The following is a 20,510-nucleotide window of genomic DNA, read 5'->3' as shown; positions in this document are numbered from 1 at the left end:
GACACAAAGTAGATGCTAAATAATGTTTGCTGAATGAATGAATAAATGAACACATGAAAATAACATAGCCAGGAAATGACACTTGTTTGCAGCAGGCAAAGCATGTTTTAGAGATGTTCCCTGATGGAAGTTTTTGGTAGATAAAGACAATAGATATTGGACTTCTGAGAACAATATCAATATCATGTTGGAAAGACAGAGCCTAATCCATAAATCTGGAGGTAAAAATAAGAAGTTTACATCAGTGCCATGTGTTGAATGGCCTGCAAAATGCAATTTCACAGCTTTCCAAATCCTGAAACTCTTATAGCTCCATGGGCAACCTGACTTCTGGAGTAACACCATAAAGACCACTTCTTCCAAGGGAAGTTGGTTTATTTGTCAGATATAAAACCAGCTTTTCTGAGTAAATTCCTTAGTTCTTCAAGCTTGTGTGTTAACTTGGCAAAAAACATATTCTACCTCCTAAAGAGTGAGAAAGAGATGCTCTAGACCTGTGCAAGCAAGATGGTCACTAGTCAGATGTGGTTATCGAGCACTTGAAATGTGACTGGTCTGAACTGACCTGTGCTTGAGTGTGAAATGCCCACTAGATTTTGAAGTCTTGCTATCAGAAAAAGGTAAAATATCTCATTATTAAATGTATTATATTGATGACATGTTGAAATGATAATATTTAGGGTACATGATATTATATAAAATATATTATTAAAATTAATTTGACATTTTTCCTAGTTACATTTTTATGTGGCTACCAGAAAATTTTAAATCACATTGTGGCTCACATGAGTGACTTGCAGTATATTTCTATTGGACGGCACTGCTTTAGAGGTTCAGACTACCCAGAGATAAGAGGTGACTGCTTAGAGGACTAACCCTCCAGCTGTTCTAAGGGGCTTATCTCTTAAAAGTTTAAGCACATTTCTTGTGTCCTGAACAGGAAGCAGTGAATGGACAGTTTGCCTTTTTCCTAAAGGGAAAGTCATAGTCATCCTGAAGGCTGGCTGGGGGGTAGAGAGGCTGGCTAATGCTGATTGGTTCATGATACTGGAATTCTAGAATCCGTGTGTTATTTTCAATGATCAGTGTCTACTTCTGTGGACAGTTCTCACTTGTCTGGACTGTCAGTGTTCTTTTCTGACAAGCGACTTCTTACTGGACATAGTTGGAAATTAATTAGACCCATGGTGAGCCTAAGAATCAATGGATTTTGAATAAGGCCCAATGAGCTGCTCCAATATGTAAAAGGCTATAGCTCTGGGGAGTTTTGCCTCTGCACAGTCTTTCTGCATCTTTTTTTGGTTCGTGGTTGTATTCCAGTTAGAGAAGCTGCTCTGGTTTCTCGATCTGCAGGATATCACCATAAATGTGGGACATCTGGACCACTATTCAGGCACAGGGAAAACAGTGTTGCATGAACACCGGGGATTTGTGTTTCATTCCTAACTCTGATGTCACTCAAAGAAATAATTCCAGGATATTCTTCAATTTCCTGATTTGCAAATTTAGAGCTTGTCTCATATATTAATATCTAGACCTTGTTTCATATATTAATACCTCACAGGGCTGCTGTGGGGATTAAATAAATCAATGTTCATGGGGAATTTCTAAAAAGAATAAAGTTCTTACTCAAAACTATGAATCTATTAGCATTTCTATATATTGTTTGGTTTATCTTAGTCTTGCTTTATTATAAAGCATGATTTCTCCTGCAGGCTTCTGAGAATGAAATTCAGACTCCTGCTGCTGCTGCTAAGTCGCTTCAGTCGTGTCCGACTCTGTGCCACCCCATAGACGGCAGCCCACCGGGCTCCCCCATCCCTGGGATTCTCTAGGCAAGAATACTGGAGTGGGCTGCCATTTCTTTCTCCAATGTATGAAAGTGAAAAGCCAAAGTGAAGTCACTTAGTCGTGTCCGACTCTTAGCGACCCCATGGACTGCAGCCCACCAGGCTCCTCCATCCATGGGATTTTCCAGGCAAGAGTACTGGAGTGGGGTGCCATTGCCTTCTCCAGACTGCTACTTCTACAATAAATATTCCAGCACCACAGGCCAAGTTAGAAGTAGATGAGTATTTTTAGGCAGTAAATACGGTACATTCAACCTCGACTAATACAACATAGAAGTAATTTAGTAGTTTGTGAGTGGAGGTTAAGAAGGTCGTGTTACAATGGTACGAGGCAATAGAGTTAATTTTCTATACACAGTTTGCTGAGACAATTAAGCTTCAGAAAGGGCTTTTTTAAAAATATGACAGTTAAATTTTGTTGAATTCAACAATAAAGGACTGAAGTGACAGCTAATTATAATAATAAATGCTTGAGCTGTAAACTTGAAGTATGCAGAATGATTTATGGGTACAAAAGTAGTATTTTAGCAAGTCACTGTATCAGGGTAATGCATTTCAATTTTTTTCTAATTAAAATATGAAAGCCATGAAGTAGGAAAAAATGGGGCAATAAAATTTACCTAAGTGAATCTTGGTTAATATATTTGTTAAATGAATTTCCTAGGTCTGACTGAGCTCTCAAAGAAATCCAGTGAAACATACTTAAACTTTTATTGAAGGAAACAAAATCCGTATGCATATATTCAGCAAGCTTTGGCAAGTAGTTTACTTCAATATTAAAAACAATGCAAAATAAAACTTCATGGTTAAAACTGGTACTTTTCTGCATATAAAAATAAATTTTCATAATGATAGTATATTCTTAACAATCATGAAGGTGATGTCAGAAATGTTACTAAATTGGTGTGGACCAGCTTTCGGCGGAAGTCACTGGTCTGTCACTAAGCCCAGCACACAAACTGAGTATGTGTAGCCAGGCTTTTGCTGTCAATCATTTCTCCTATAATTTTCAAGTTTTGATTCCAGTTCTCTCATGTGATATGGCTATCTTACATGGTTAGTAAGCACACTCTAGTTTGTTAATTCATGCATTCATCTGATAAATTTTTTTAAGCATCTAACATCCAGATGCTGGGATTTCAGGTAATAACCCACAGGCAGGTAACTCCCCATCCCAGTTCTCAATATAGGCAGCCAGACACCTGTTTGAGATTCTAAAACCAGCCTGTGGGGAAGGGGATGGTAGGAGTCATGGGATTAAGAAGGCTTTGTTCATCCCTGAGAGGCTGAATATACAAATGGACAATGGCCAGACCATATATAAAAATACAACTCTAATCCACTACCTTCAGCAACCAGCCCAGAGAGCCAAATAATAACCCCCTGCAGCAAATGCCCCCATAAAATGGGCAGCATTTGATTAATAACTACCAGCTACCCTCATTTTGCCTGGTTTCCAATTTAGAACTAACAACATAAAGGTAAATATGTACCCCTAATCAATTATATAGGATGCTGTGCTTAGTCACTCAGCTGTGTGCTACTCTTTGTGACCCCATGGGCTATAGCTCGCCAGGCTCCTCTGTCCATGGGGATTCTCCAGGCAAGAATATTGGAGGGGGTTGCCATGCCCTCCTCCAGGGGATCTTCCCAACCCAGGGATTGATCCCAGGTCTCCCACATTGCAGGCAGATTCTTTACCATCTGAGCCACCACGGAAGCCCAAGACAGGAGCGGGTAGCCTATCCCTTCTCCAGGAGATCTTCCCAACCCAGGAATTGAACTGGGGTCTCCTGCATTGCAGGAGGATTCTTTACCAGCTGAACTACCAGGGAAGCCCATTACATAGGATACCCTACTTTTTAGTTAATTCTCCTACAATTTCCCTATGCTAACAGCCTTCAATCAGCTTCATCCCATTTTTCCACTACAAAGTTTTCCACTCCTCTGTCTGTCTTTGAGCCTCTGCCAAATGCCAGTGGTAGTGGTTGATTATCTTAGTCTCACTTGGGTGGTCTTCATTTATTTCCATGCCCCTGTTCACTTTCCTCGTGAGTATTGTTCCAACGAACTCGCTGAAATCTCTTGAAGTCTTTTTTCTGAAAACTGAGACCTTAACTATATCTCCCAGATTTGGGCTATTTTTAAATTTGGTCAGTTGCCTTCTAGGTATGACTATTGATGATAACCTTGAACAGCATAGGATGTAGAAAAAAGCTCTATGGTTAAGACATGTGAGATCTCCCTTCAGAGGGACACAGCCCCCAGCTCATGTCCCTTCTGGGCTTCTGTCCACCATGCTATACCTTTAACCAGGCCATGAGTCAGAGAGATTTACAAAATCTTTGCCAAAAATGGCAAATAAATGCCAGCACCTATAACATTCCCTTGATCTACTGATCTAGATACTTCATCAAAGAAAGAAAAAAGTTTCCTTGTCATTAGCTCTACTGGCTACCATTTACTGAGCAGTAGCTGGGCTGCAGTCCAGTGCTAGAGTGTGAGATCCAATCTGATCTCTAACAATTGTAGGAGGTTGGTATCATTAATCAATTGTTGAGAGAAATTTAAGCTCAGGGAAATGAAAGAAACTTGCCTATGGTTATGTAATTATCAGAGAAAGAAAAAAATTCAATTTTAGCTTTATCTGACTCCAACTATTATGCCATATTGCCAAACAATGCTGTTAGTAACAACAAACAAAAAATAATTAGGCCGGCAAAACATTAAATTCAGGTTTAGCTTCTATTTTCGTAAGTATAGTGCCACGTGACTGCAAGCCAAAGTCTGCAGGGCAGGGCTACTTTTGAAGTTCCATATTGAATTTTGGGCATCATATTTTAAGAGGAATTTTAACCGATGGATTATATTTAAAAAAAAAAAAAAAAAGTGGCCAGGATAGAGATCTTGAGACATCTTATCTAAGGAGCCATTATGGATACCTAGGATTATCACATCACTTAGGATAGATTGAGGAGGCAAGTGTTGCTGGGACATATGAAGGAAAATATTTAGAAATAAATTTCACTTGAGAATGACCTACTAACTGAATTTCATCTTGGGAAAGGTGAACAGGAGAAAGCAAGTGATGTTCCTATTTCTTTACTTAATTGCACAAATTGAGATTATTTTATAATAGTAAACTGGCTTTGTGAGAATGTATCTCAGGAGAGACTAGGAAAGAGGATTTCCTACTTATGCCTCTTTTGAACAAAATTTCTGCCAAATTGTCACTTTGAAAATTGTAGGAGATAAGCATGGCTTTGTTACTGAAAACCTGTCTGCTAATACATTTCTTTTATATGAAATAGGGACGTCTAGCTCCTCATTTACTTTAGAATTCATATGCAAACAAAAAATGACCTTTTTGAGCAGCCCAGGTAATCTTCTGAATCAATACTGGAAGAATGAATCCTTTGTTTTCCTTCATTACATGTTGCCTAAGGAATATTAATTTTTTATTTTTGCTATTGAATTGCTTTTTCCTCTGGTTAGTTTTCATTTTGGCTCCAATATCTATTTCCTTGCATTACCAATGACCACTTCCATAGGAGCTAAAACAGGTCTTTAGAAAATCATAAATTGTGAAAATGTCAGCTCAATGGTAGCACAGAACAGGGTGGCAGGATGTACCTTAAAGCAGTGCCCTCCTCTTGCCCACTGGCACATCTACTCAGTCGTCAAAACTCTACCTCAGTGCTTTGTTCTTTTAATTGAAAGAAAAAGGGACAAGAAGAGGGAATCAAAGACACTTTAAGTCTCAGCACCCTTCCTCATCGGTAACATCAGGCTATGATTTCAACCCACAGAGACTAGGAAGAAGTAACCAGCTTGGTGAGGCAGAAGGAGTACAATTCTTGTCACCATCCTACAAAATGGTTATTGTCAGAAATAGGAGCTGTGATGAAATCAGTAGCTTTAGGGTCAATCAAGAAACTATTACTATTCAGATGCCCAAGTTGTTAGATAAAAAGCATCAGTTCAGTTCAGTTCAGTTCAGTTCTGTCACTCAGTCATGTCCAACTCTTTGCGACCCCATGAACCGCAGCACGCCAGGCCTCCCTGTCCATCACCAACTCCCAGAGTTCACCCAAACCCACATGCATCCAGTTGGTGATGCCATCCAGCCATCTCATCCTCTCTCGTCCCCTTTTCCTCATGCCCTCAATCCCTCCCAGCATCAGAGTCTTTTCCAATGAGTCAACTCTTCATATGAGGCGGCCAAAGTACTGGAGTTTCAGCTTTAGATCATTCCTTCCAAAGAACACCCAGGGCTGATCTTTAGAATGGCCTGGTTGGATCTCCTTGCAGTCCAAGGGACTCTCAAGAGTCTTCTCCAACACCACAGTTCAAAAGCATCAATTCTTCGGGGCTCAGCTTTCTTCACAGTCCAACTCTCACATCCATACATGACCACTGGAAAAACCATAGCCTTGACTAGATGGACCTCTGTTGGCAAAGTGATGTCTCTGCTTTTAAATATGCTATCTAGGTTGGTCATAACTTTCCTTCCAAGGAGTAAGTGTCTTTTAATTTCATGGCTGCAGTCACCATCTGCAGTGATTTGGGAGCCCAAAAAAATAAAGTCTGACACTGTTTCCCCATCTATTTCCCATGAAGTGATGGGACCAGATGCCATGATCTTCGTTTTCTGAATGTTGAGCTTTAAGCCAACTTTTCCACTCTCCTCTTTCACTTTCATCAAGAGGCTTTTTAGTTCCTCTTCGCTTCCTGCCATAAGGGTTGTGTCATCTGCATATCTGAGCTTATTGATATTTCTCCCAGCAATCTTGATTCCAGCTTGTGCTTCTTCCAGTCCAGCATTTCTCATGATGTACTCTGCATAAAAGTTAAATAAACAGGGTGACAACAATATACAGCCCTGACATACTCCTTTTCCTATTTGGAACCAGTCTCTTGTTCTATGTCCAGTTCTAACTGTTGCTTCCTGACTTGCATATAGGTTTCTCAAGAGGCAGGTCAGGTGGTCTGGCATTCCTATCTCTTTCAGATTTTCCACAGTTTATTGTGATCCACACAGTTAAAGGCTTTGGCATAGTCAAGAAAGCAGAAATAGATATTTTTCTGGAACTCTCTTGCTCTTTCCATGATCCAGCAGATGTTGGCAATTTGATCTCTGGTTCCTCTGCCTTTTCTAAAACCAGCTTGAATATCTGGAAGTTCATGGTTCACGTATTGCTGAAGCCTGGTTTGGAGAATTTTGAGCATTACTTTACTAGCATGTGAGATGAATGCAATTGTGCGGTAGTTTGAGCATTCTGTGGCATTGCCTTTCTTTGGGATTGGAATGAAAACTGACCTTTTCCAGTCCTGTGGCCACTGCTGAGTTTTCCAAATTTGTGGCATACTGAGTGCAGCACTTTCACAGCATCATCTTTCAGGATTTGAAACAGCTCAACTGGAATTCCATCACCTCCATTAGCTTTGTTCGTAGTGATGCTTTCTAAGGCCCACTTGACTTTACATTCCAGGATGTCTGGCTCTAGGTGAGTGATCACACCATAAAAAGCAAAAGCATCAATACTAGCCAGTTTCTTTACTGTTTCTCCAACTGCCCATTGGACATCAGAATGGCCCCTACCCCCTGATAGTCCCTATTTCTGCTGATGGTATGGTCCTTCTCCTTGTTGGCCCAGGTCCATCCAGATGCTGGAACAATATCCATTATTCTCTCTGGCTCATTCCTTATAACCAATCAGTCCCTGTGACACAGCTTTACCATGTCTTTTCTGTTGTAGTACTTTCTAGTTCTCATAGTCAGTCTGATATCTGTACAGCAGGCTAGTAATTCAGGTAGGGTTTCTATGTTGCAGTTTTGAGATCAAATTCCTTCTTCTGAAAACCTCAGTCTTTGCTCTTATGGTCTTCAGTTGACTGGATGAGGCCCTTCCACATAAGGGAGGATAATCTGTTTTACTCAGGTCTACCTATTTAAACGTTGTCGCTAAGTTGTGTCTGCTGCTGCTGCTAAGTCACTTCAGTCATGTCCGACTCTGTGCAACCCCATAGACGGCAGCCCACCAGGCTCCCCTGTCTCTGGGATTCTCCAGGCAAGAACACTGGAGTGGGTTGCCATTTCCTTCTCCAATGCATGAAAGTGAAAAGTGAAAGTGAAGTTGCTCAGTTGTGTCTGACTCTTTGAGACCCCATGGATTGCAGCCTACCAGGCCCCTCTGTCCATGGGATTTTCCAGGCAAGAGTACTGGAGTGTGGTGCTATTGCCTTCTCCAGAGAGTTGTGTCTGACTCTTTGTCATCTCATGGACTGCAGCATGCCAGGCTCCTCTGTCCTCCATTATCTCCTAGAGTTTGCTAAAATTCATGTCTTTTGAGTCAGTGATGTTATCTAACCATCACATCTTCTGCCATCCTCTTCTCTTCCTGCCCTCAGTCTTTCCCAGCATTGGGGTCTTTTCCAATGAGTCAGCTCTTTGCATCAGGTGGCCAAAATATTGGAACTTCAGCTTCAGCAACAGTCCTTCCAATGAATATTGGAATAATAAAACCTAAAGGTTTTATTTCCTTTAGGATGGACTGGTTTGATCTCCTTGCAGTCCAAGGGACTCTCAAGAGTCTTCTCCAATACGACAATTTGAAAGCATCAATTCTTCAGTGCTTAGCCTTCTTTATGATTCAAACCTCTCATCCGTACATGACTACTGGAAAAACCATAGCTTTGACTAGATGGATCTTTGTTGTGATGTCTAAAGGTTAATCAGATCTAAAAAATACCTTCACAGAAACATCTAGACTGGTATTTGAATAAACAAATAGGTGTGTCAGCTTAGCCAAGTTGATAAATAAAATTAACCTTCACACCATCATAATTCAGTCCTGTCACTTTCCCCTTTAATCTTGGCCACGGAGTCTCTATTCATGCTTCCCTCACTCCTCAGCTTGAGCACTTTCTCTAGGTTTGTTCCAGAGTTGTCAGGTCCTGGCCCTTCACAGATCTTCAGTGTTTCTCCCATAGCTTGTAGGATTGAATCCACATCCTGCCCTGGGTTGTTCTGATTACCAACACAGTCCCTGGAAGACCTCATCTTAGAGCTCTTATGTTCCCTGCTCCAACAGCTGGTTTGGTTTAAGATATACCTTTCAGGTCTTTTCAGAATAAAGACGGACTAAGATGGACAGAGGAGCCTGGCAGGCTATAGTCCTTGGGGTTGCAAACGAGTCAGACATCACTTAGAGACTAAACAGTAACAATAAGATTAAACACACATTTACAGAGTCAAGCAGGCCTACTCCTATTTGTTATAATTATATTTTAAAATTTTATTTAAATATTTCCCCTATACAGATTTGCCAGATTCATGTGAGCAAGGAACCCACTGAATCTTGCCTCCAGTTCCAGGCTGTAGTTCATTTCAGAGGGTATATTTGAAAAATTATAAAAGAAAATTTAGTAAATATATGATTTTCACTTTTTCCTTTTCAGCTTCTTCTAGTTCAGCATCACGCCTCCAGAACCCTGAGGTTTGAAGACTTGTGCCCTTTTCCTTCTACTTCACACACTGGTTAGTCTTTTGTTTGCTTTGTTAGTGCTGCGTTTTTTGTTTCCTCCTTCATAATTTTAGGAGCTCCCTTTTCCCTCCCACAGTACTCCCTGTGGCCACAGATTCTAGGGGAGCACCTAGAACCACTGGGGGAGAATATAGAGGCACACACACATTGACTTCTAGTCTTTGAAATTCAACTCAGATAACTGAGTTTGCAGAACTTAAATACTGAATAACAGTAGGCATCATTCTGTGGCCATTATGTCATGGGTTTGCAATTAGAAAGATGTGAATGGAAAGACAAATATCATATGATGTTGCTTATATGTGGAATCCTAAAAAGGGTACAAAAGAACTTATCCACAAAAAAGAGTTACAGATGTAGAAAACAAACTTATGGTTACCAGGGAAGTATGTTAGTTGCTCAGTTGTGTCTGACTCTACAGAAGGACTATAGCCCACCAGGCTTCTCTGTCAATGGAATTTTTCAGACAAAAACACTGGGGTGGGTGGCCATTCCCTTCTCCAGGGGATCTTTACAACCCAAGGATTGAACCCAGGTCTCCTGCATTGCAGTTAGATTCTTTACTGTCTGAGCCACCAGGAAAGTATCATGGTTACCAGGGGGTAAGGGATAAATTAAAGATCAGTTCAGTTCAGTTCAGTTCAGTCACTCAGTCGTGTCCGACTCTTTGCGACCCCATGAATCGCAGCATGCCAGGCCTAGGATTGACATATACACACTACTATATATAAAACAAATAACTAACAAGGACCCGTATAGCACAGAGAACTCTATTCAATATTTGGAAATGGCCTATGTGGGGAAAGAATCTAAAAACAGTGTATTGGTGAATATGTATAACTGATTACTTTGCTGCACACCTGAAACTAACTCAACATTGTAAATCAACTATATTCCAATAAAATTGTTTTTAAAAAAGAAAGATGTGAATGAGTGAAGGTATCTAGATGAATAGCATTGTTAGCTATTCTTAAAGAAAAAAGAGTTAGAGGAAACTTATTGTATAGCATAACAGAAAAATCCTGAAAGAAAATGATTTTTCATAATGTAATATATTTTTAAAAATTATTAGCATGAAGTAAGAGAGAAGGGTTTGGAACTAGATTGCCTTGGTTTGAATTCTTGCTTTGCAGCTTCTTGGAAGGTGACCACTGTGTGTCTCAATTTCCTCCTTTGTAAAATAAAGTGATAATAGTAGTATTTAAAAGAAAGGGTTATTGTGAAAATTGAATGAGTTCATATTCTTTAGCGTTTAAAAGAATGCCTAGCATAGAGAAAACCTGCAATACACTGAAACTCTTATCATTAGTTTTATTATTTCTCTTACTATAGATTTAAAGCAGATTAAAAAGCAGAGACATCACTTTGCTGATGAAGGTCCATATAGTCAAAGCTATATTTTTCCAGTAGTCATGTACAGATGTGAGAGTTGGCCCATAAAGAAGACTGAGCACTGAAGAACTGAAGCTTTTGAACTGTGGTGCTACAGAACTGTCTTGAGAGTTCCTTGGACTGCAAGAAGATCAAATCAGTCAATGCTAAAGGAAATCAGTCCTGAATATTGATTGGAAGGACTGATGCTAAAGCTGAAGCTCTAATCCTTTGGCCACCTGATGCAAATAGCCAACTCAAGGGAAGACACTGATGCTGGGAAAGATTGAGGGCAGGAGGAGAAGGGGACGACAGAGGTTGAAATGGTTGGATGGCATCACCAACTCCATGGAAATGAGTTTGAGCAAACTCTGGGAGACAGTGAAGGCCAGGGAAGCCTGGCATGTTGCAGTTCATGGATGAGGTCATAAAGAGTTGGATAGAACTTAGCAACTAAACAATAACACTATAGATTTAAGGTAATAATTGATAGTAATAATCTGATTTCGCTAGAAAACTTCACAAAATATAAAGCTAATGGAATAGGTTGAGTTTGATACTTGGAAAATGTATTATAATTTTTCATGCAAATATTGGTCTCACACACATTTCTCAAATGAAATAATCTGTTCTAACACATGAGCCCTGCTGTGCAATGTGTTATGTCTCATGAAGTAAACCAAGGAAATAGCCCATATAATCAAGCATAGATGAAAGGAAAACATTTAAAATAGATGATACAAGTATAACAACATGATTTCAAATAGCAAAAACTAAGGGGAAAGGGTGGACAAAGAGACAACATGCATGCCTGTGTGTGGAGAGGAGGAGAGAAATGGTGGCCGCTGATGTAAGAGAAGTAGGTTAGCAGTTGACATATAGACTGTGGTTGCTATTTAGTCACTAAGTTGTGTCTGACTCTTTGTGACCTTGTGGACGGTAGCCTGCCCGCTTCCTCTGTCCATGGGATTTCCCCAGGCAGTAATACTGGACTGAGTTGCTATTTCCTTCTCCAGGGGATCTTCCTGACCCAGGGATCAAACCCACATCTCCTATGTCTCTCACACTGGCAGGCGGAGTCTCTACCACTGAGCCACCTGGGGAGCCCGAGATTATGAATTATAAAATGAGTTATTTCAAAATTCTTAAAATACACTTACTGTATACTTAAGAAATAGCATGATAATTCATTTATGTTTTTAAAAATATAACTTTGTTGGTATATTTGAGCTGAAGGAAAGAAATCTAAGAAGTCCACTTAGTTTACTCTCCCTCTCATTCTGGGTTTAGGCGGTGGAGGTGGTTCAGTCACTAAGTTGTATCTGACTCTTGCAACCCCATGGACCCCCTGCCAGGCTCCTCTGTCCAGGGGATTCTCCAGGCAAGAATACTGGAGTGGGTTGCCATTTCCTTCTCCCTCTGAGAACAAACCAGGATGAGGTCAGAGGGACATCTCTTCCAGACAGACTGGAGGGCTCAGTGCCATGCAGTGCCAACAGTGGAGAGGTTGTGATTCTCCAGTTCCTACAGAGAATGACAATAAGTGAAGCATAGGAGTTGGCTTGTCTTTAAGAAAGAAGCTTGATTAGTCATGATACAGAGAACCAGGTACTTGCCCACTGCATCCTCTGGTCTTCTCTATAACTGAAAGGAAACTAGCCACCACTTAGAAATGTGGAAATAAGGAAAATTCATAAAATAAGGTCTGCCCTTCATATGAATAGGAAATAACTTGCACCTTATCTTCTCTCTGTATTTACCATGTTTAAAGTGGGGAAATTTTCATATTTTATAATGATGATACATTTAAAAAGGAAATAATATCTAAATGACTATACAGAGTAAACATTTAAAAGATCAACTTACTTTCTTACAAAATAAACAACTAAAAGCAAAGATAAAGGAATAATCCTCAAGCAGAGAAACCAATACTTGAATATATGTCTGTCTGTCTATATAAGGAAAGAAGTAGAAGGAAATAGAGAAAATAAAGATTACCTGCTCAAAAATTTGGAGAAAAATGTCATTAAACCTCAATAATTCAAACTTCATTCAAATGGAATTAATAGAACTTTAAACTCTATCAGTTAATAACAAAAAAATAAAATTTAGTGGTAGGAAAACACTTTCTTAAAAAAAGAGCAAATGATGCTCAAGTTAAAAACCACTTAGCAGGGGAGAGGAGTCAAGATGGTGAAACAGGAGGATGTGGAGTTCACCTCTTCCCACAAATGTATCAAGAATACATCAGGGTTTCTCTGGTGTCTCAGTGGTAAAGAACCCACTTGCCAGTGCAGGAGACATGGGTTAGATCCCTGATCCAGGAAGATCCCACATGCTGTGGAACAACTAAGCCTGTGTGCCACAACTATCGAGCCTGTGCTCTAGAGCCTGGGGGCCACAGCTACTGAAGCCCCCGTGCCCTAGGGCCCATGCTCCACAACGAGAGAAGCCGCTGCAGTAAGTAGCCCATGCGCTGCAACTGGAGAGTGAGTAGCCCTCGCTGTCTGCAACTAGAGTAAAGGTCGCGCAGCAATGAAGACCCAGCACAGCCAAAAATTAATTAATAAAAAAGAACACATCTACTAACAGAACCATTCTCACAGAGCACTTGCTGAACACTAGCAGAGGACCTTGGGCACCTGAAACCACAAGAAAAATGCCCACACAACCAGGTAGGACAAAAGAAAGGCACATAGAAACAAGGAAATGGGATAAAGTCTTGCACCTCTGGAGGGGAGCTGAAGGAAAGGAAAGGTTCAAGCCACTGGGGAAGCCCCCTCATCAGTGGGGAGATCGTCTGGGACAGAAGAGGAGCTCTAGGGGCTCAGAGGAGTGGGCAGCAACCCATCTATGGCAGGCAGGACAGCATTAAGACCTATATAGGTGATAAGTGCCAGAGCCCTCTGGCCTCAGCCTGAGACGGTGTTTGCTGATGCAAAAGTGGGGTTGGGTGCTGGAATGTAGGGTTTGGAGAGCAGACTCAGTGAGGGAACAGCTGCTGGGTGTAAAGAGACAGTCTGAAGGAATGAGAGCACGAAACTCCACAACTGGAAATGTTTGTGGAAGAAGCCTGGGCCACCATAGCCACGGATGCCACTGTTGAATGACCCTCAAGTAGCGGGGCCACCGCTGCAGCCCCCTTCCCCAAGTGCTGGTCCCTGCCTCCATGGGCACTGGGAGGGGCACTCACCTGAGTAGCTCACACACCCTACCCATCGCTGCCTCTCTCTGCCCACCTAGGCAGGCATGTGTGTTCCAAGGCAGCCTTGGGAGTAGATGCTGGTGGAAGACACATGCAAAAGTGGGGCTGAAACCACAGCTGAGATCCAGGGGCCCTGTGACTAAGGAGGAAGAGCTCAAATCTCTCCATGGACTTACACCCCCACTGCTGACTTTGGAAACTCAGTGACTGTGGGATATCTGAACAGATAAATGCTCCCATAGCTGAGACAGGTGTAGGTTTAGGGCCTGTGGGCTTTGTGGGCATAGACATGCCAGGATTCTGTTCTCTGCTCAGACACTCAGTTGTGCCTGACTTTCTGTGACCCTACTGGATCAGATCAAAATCTAAGCTGCCTCCATAGCCCCCACAGTGGGTCCCGATGCATGGTTACTGCAGTCCTGGGACCTGACTGGTGGATATGCACAGATGGTCTGGTGAAAACAACGCCTGAGAGACACCAGGGCCAACTGCCAGCATACCCACAGTTACAGTAGGGCCGAGAGCAGTGCCACCAACAGTGTGATTTGTGAGCCAGCACAGGGTGTGAAAAGTGACACAACAGAGCACACCCACAGGTGAACAGCTCCAGAGGAGGAATACTCCATGGCTTCCCTGCTAGCGGGAGTGTTGAATCCCACCTACCTCACATTGCAGGTCAGAAATATGGCTAAGATACAGATCTGGAAGTGTCTACTCCAACCACTGGGGAACCAACCCCACCTCAGTGATAATCACAGGGCAGAGAGGGGGCCCTGCTCAATACCTGGTGCAGACTCTGGTCACCACAACATCAATCCCACCATTTTCAAGGGGATAAAGATCAGCATACATGGAAAAAAGAGGTAGCAGACATCCACTGTAAAAACAGCCATCACATAAAAAAATATCAAACCCATATAGGCTACATAGAGAAGGTTCCACATAAAAATAGCCCTCTAAGAGAATCTATTGCTATTGTTTAGTCACTAAGTCGTGATGACTCTTTGCGACCCCATGGACTGTAGCCCGCCAGGCTCAGCTGTCCATGGGATTCTTCCCCACCCTGGGATCGAACCCACATCTCCTGTGTCTCCTGCACTGGCAGGCAGATTCTTTACCACTGTACCATCATGGAAGTCCAGAGAGTCTGAGGTCAAGCATCAGGAGGAAGAACCCCCAGAGGGAATGGCTACCCACTCCACTATTCTTGCCTGGAGAATCCCATGGACAGAGAAGCCTGGCGGGCTACAGTCATGGGGTCACAAAGAGTTGGACACGACTGAGTGACTAAGCGCAGCATAGCACATGCTCTAAAGAATGTGGGAATAGCATCTGAGTTATAAAAGCACTGAAGCAATGGCAGTTTTTTTGGTGAAATGATTCTGACAAGGAAAGGTTTATTATTTTGCTTTAATTGAGGGTAAAACTACTAAAACTGTGCAGTTAAAATTAATAAATGCTGTAGGTTTAAATTCTCTCAGTCACAGTAGAGGTGATGGAGGGTTTTATGCAGGTGGTAGTTTTGATGCTGACAAAGCTCTATATAATGAAAAGATTACCTGTCCCAGAGACCGCCAGTCCAAACCGGCACTGCCGATGTAAACATGCTGTTTGTCCACAATCCAGAAGGAGGACTGCAGTCGGCCCTTGTTGTAGGCAGTCATGTTCATGTAGGTCACCTCAGCTCCTAGGAGTTTAAGGAAATCCCAGTGAGCCTCTGTGTCAAGGCCCTGAACATGCAGTCACCTACCCGCAGCAATACTCATGGTCTGCATCCACCACAGCTGGCACTCAGGGAAGCCACATATTTACATTAGTTTAGTTCACAGAGGACCCCTGAGGAGCTACTTTATTCCCAAAAAAGGATACAAAGGAATAAAAGAGAATAAGTTTTCCCTATGCTATGACAAGATCGTGGCTTCTCAAGTCAGATCTGACTCAGACCCCTGCCCCTTGATTTATCATTCAGATGGTGAGATAGGTGTGCCATGCTCTTCTTTTACTTTGGGGTTACTTTTCAGGGAGTTTTGCAATCAGTAAAAAGGTTGGTCTTTCTTAATAATATAGCTTTCCTCAACATGGAACTGGCCTTCATTTTCTTTATTGATTTGTATATTGATTTATAATATTACATTAGTTTCAGGTGTACAGCAAAGTGATCCAGTTACACACACACACACACACACACACACAGAGTTGTATTCGACTTTTTGCAACCCCATGGAATACATAGTTAATGGAATTCTCCAGGCCACAATACTGGAGTGGGTAGCCTTTTCCTTCTCCAGGAGATCTTCCTGACCCAGGGATTGAACCCAGGTCTCCCACATTGCAGGTGGATTCTTTACCAGCTGAGCCACAAGGGAAGCCCAAGAATACTGGAGTGGGTAGCCTATCCCTTCTCCAGCGGATCTTCCCAACCCAGGAATCAAACTGGGGCCTCCTGCATTGCAGGAGCTATCAGGGAAGACCTCCTCCCCCACCCCCACCAAAACACACACATGGCTACATTTCAGGATACAGAAAGGAAGAGTAATTTACACTATAAACTTAACCTATAACTCTTGGGAAGATGTTAAGTATGCATCTGGGTTCTTGTGGCAGGAAGATAGAAAGAGAAACCAGGAAGCTGGGAGAGGATCTGAGGTGAAGAAAGCAGCCAGGAAGACTTTCTCTGTGGGTGGAGCAAACTCATTATCCTAGATAAGTACAGGCACATGTTCCTTAGCCTTCAGCTGTCCTGGAATAGTAACATCCCAGAGCACGAACAGTTGGGAAAGGCGGAATCTGAATGTCCAAAGTGGGGAGTTACCATGGCAATCATGGAGAGACCCAAATCCACATGGAGGGTGTGATACCCTCAGAGGCAGTTGCCAGTGCTCCTAAGTGGATGAAGAGCAGCATTTGTCTTTGGAGAGTGTTAGTTTCCTAGGGCTGCCATGACAAAGGACCACAAACTGAGTGGCTTAAAACAACAGAAACTTATTCTTCCTTAGTTCTGGAGGTTAGAGGTTCAAGATGTCAGCGGGGCCATGCTCCCTCTGAAACCTGTAGAGGAGAATCCTTTCTTGCTTCTTCCCAGCTCCTTGTGGTGGCCATCAACCTCTGGCATTCCTTGGGTTACAGATGCATCGCCCCAATCTTCCCACCTCTGTTGCCACATGACATATTCTCCCTATGTGTCTCTGTCTTCTCCTCTTCTTATACTGACACCAGTTATGCTGGATTAAGGGCCCACCCTGCTACAGCATGACCCTATCTTAATTAATTATATCTGCAAAACCCCTATTTCCAAATAAGTTCATAATTGGAGGTACAGGGTGGGGTAGGTCTTCAGCTTGTCTTTGGGCAGACACAACTCAATCCATAACAGAGATCTTGGCCAGTTTAAATGGCTGTGCCCTTCAATAGCACTATATTGACCAGCACTAATGGAACCATTTTCTCATCTCTGGAAGAAGAGTATAAAGGTGACCTTGGGTTTGCTTCAGAAAAAGGAGCAAGAATAAAAAGAATGGAGGACCATTTACAAGCCATCAAGGACAACATCAAGCGTGCTAACAGTCATACAATAGGGCTCCCATAAGGAGAAGAGAGAGAGAGAGAAAGGGGAAGAGAACGTATTTGAAGACATAATAGCTGAAAACTTCCCTAACCTGGGGAAGGTAACAGATACCTAGGTCCAGGAAGCACAGAGAGTCCCAACCAGGATCAACCCTAAGAAGACCATACCAAGACAAGTTGTAATTAAAATGTCAAAAGTTAAAGATAGAATATTAAAAGCAGCAAGGGAAAAGCAATGATTTACCTACAAGAGAACTCCCATGAGGCTCTCAGCTGAATTTTTCAGCAGAAATCTGCAGGCCAGAAGGGAACTGCACAATATATTTAAAGAGAAGAAAGAGGAAAAGTTACAACTAAGAATACCTGACAAGGCTTTCATTCAGGTTGGATGGAGAAATCAAAAGTTTTACAAACAAGCAAAAGCTAGCACCACTAAAGCAGCTTTATAGTGAAATGTTAAAAGGGACCAGAAACATGAACATTATGAAAGAAAAAAAAACTTCATTGGTAAAGGCAAATATATAGTAAAAGTAGTATGGATCGCAGCCTACTAGGCTCCTCCACCCATGGGACGTTCCAGGCAAGAGTACTGGAGTGGGTTGCCATTGCCTTCTCTGGATAAAGGTAGTAGGAAGGATAAAAGACAAAAGCAGGGAGAACTGGATGAAGGCAACTGAAAGGTACAAAGTTCCATTTATAAGATAAAGAAGCACTATTGATGTACAACATAATAAATATGAGTAACAATACTGTATGTTAGAGATGAAAGTTTTAATAAGAGTAAATCCTTAGAGTCCTCATCACAAATTTTTTTCTATTTATTTAATTTTAATTAAAACTTATTTAATTTTATTTAATTTTGTATCTATATGAGATGATAGACATTTGGTAAATTTACTGTGATGAACATTTCATGATGTACATAAGTCAAATCCACCTTAAACATATAGTACTGTATGTCAATATGTCAATAAAACTGGAAGAAATAACAAATTCAAGCATATCAAATAAAGTGTAAAATTTAAAATGATCAGGATCTGCTTCATCCCTGCTGTTCAGATGGCAAGGGGGTACTGAATATCTGAAAGACCAGAAAGGTGTGACCCCATCACTCTACTAAGGAACCCCAAGTGAAGGCTGAGAGCTTGGAAGACAGTGATGGCTCTGCTAAGCCAACAGCTACAAGGCCAATGGAGCTGCATGTAGAGATCAAGCAATATATAATAACAGTAACTCCCACTTACTGAACAGCTCTTTGAGAACAGGGTCAAGACAGCTGTTACAACACATGGTATATCATTTTTCCCCCTACAAATGACTGGACTTGGTGTAAGAAAACCCACTGAAAATATTTGATGATATATCTGGAAAACTGTCTACATATGGTTTTGAAATATCACTTTTTTATTAAGAATTGTTTATTTCTTTTTTCTATCTAAATCTAATTCCCATCTATTTCTGAAGATACATGCTTTATCTTAATTTGTACCTTAATTTAGATATTATATTTATATAATTTATATATTTAAAAATATATATTTAGTTATATTCAACTCAGAAAACTAAGATCATGGCATCCAGTCCCATCACTTCATGACAAATAGATGGGGAAACAGTGGAAGACTTTATTTTGGGGGGGCTCCAAAATCACTGCAGATGGTCACTGCAGCCATGAAATTAAAAGACGTTTGCTCCTTGGAAGAAAAGTTATGACCAACCTAGACAGCATATTAAAAAGCAGAGACATTACTTTGCCAACAAAGGTCTGTCTAGTTAAGGCTATAGTTTTTCCTGTAGTCATATATGGATGTGAGAGTTGGACTATAATGAAAGCTGAGTGCCGAAGAATTGATGCTCTTGAACTGGTGTTGGAGAAGACCCTTGAGAGTCCCTTGGACTGCAAGGAGATCCAACCAGTCTATTCTAAAGGAAATCAGTCCTGAATAGTCATTGGAAGGACTGACTTTGAAGCTGAAACTCCAATACTTTGGCTACCTGATGCAAAGAGTTGACTCATTGGAAAAGACCCTGATGCTGGGAAAGATTGAGGGTGGGAGGAGAAGGGGATGACAGAGGATGAGATGGTTGGATGGCATCACTGATTCAATGGATATCAGTTTGAGTAAGCTCCAGGAGTTTGTGGTGAACAGAGAGGTCTGGCGTGCTGCAGTCCATGGGGTCGCAAAGAAAGACATGTCTGAGTGACTGAACTGAACTGAACTGACTGAACTGTTCCTCATTTTATTATGAACAAATTATTCAATATTTTACTTACAAGAATTTATTTTACATGTACTGCTAAACTATCTTTTTTATTAGTTATGGAAATTATCCTCATCCTACTGTTTTTTTGGGCTTCCCTGGTGTCTCAGTGGTAAAGAAATCGCCTGCCAATCAAGAGACATCTCTGGGTCAGGAAGATCCCCTGGAGAAGGGTGTGGCTACCCACTCCAGTATTCTTGTCTGGAGAATTCCATGGATAGAGGAGCCTAGCGGGCTACAGCCCATAGACTTGAAGAGTCAGACATGACTGAAGTGACTGAGCATGTACACACACATGCACATATCTTCTTCATATCTAGCATTCCTCTCTCTCTCTCTCTCTCTCTCTGTCTCTTTCATGAAAGGGAAACAAAATCTTCACAGGATATGTCTTTAGTTGATGTTACATGTGGTTGAGAGGTGCATCCTTTCTTCTTGGCAAATACCCTCTTCTTAGAGTGCTAAGTGGACCCACATGATGCAAAATGGAAAGGTCTAGGTACCATGTAAACCAGTTTAGTCTCTATTTTGCCACAGCTGGTTGAACCAAATGCAGACACATGAACTATGATGACCAATAAGATTTCCTCTTTTGAGAATCCAATATTGAGTCACAAAAATCAAAGCAAAGAAGCTATGCTGGAGTCATAAACAGATAGAGGATGCCATGACTGTCTAAGTCCACATGAATGAAGGGTAGGAGAAGACAAG

The 20,510-nt window shown here is 41.5% G+C and overlaps 1 protein-coding gene across 1 annotated transcript in view; it reads right to left on the bottom strand.

Annotated features, from left to right (window-relative positions):
- PLD5 (phospholipase D family member 5) overlaps positions 1–20,510 on the bottom strand; it is a 397,759-nt gene that overhangs the window by 70,699 nt on the left and 306,550 nt on the right. Inside the window, exon 5 of the mRNA XM_052654058.1 lies at positions 15,533–15,660. Within this exon, the coding sequence (XP_052510018.1) occupies positions 15,533–15,660 (128 nt within the window). The remainder of the gene's footprint in view (positions 1–15,532; positions 15,661–20,510) is intronic.

Source organism: Budorcas taxicolor, chromosome 16 (genome assembly GCF_023091745.1).
Source record: "Budorcas taxicolor isolate Tak-1 chromosome 16, Takin1.1, whole genome shotgun sequence".
NCBI lineage: Eukaryota > Metazoa > Chordata > Mammalia > Artiodactyla > Bovidae > Budorcas > Budorcas taxicolor.
The sequence above is the reverse complement of the archived record's forward strand: the minus strand, read 5'-3'. Positions and strand labels throughout refer to the sequence as shown.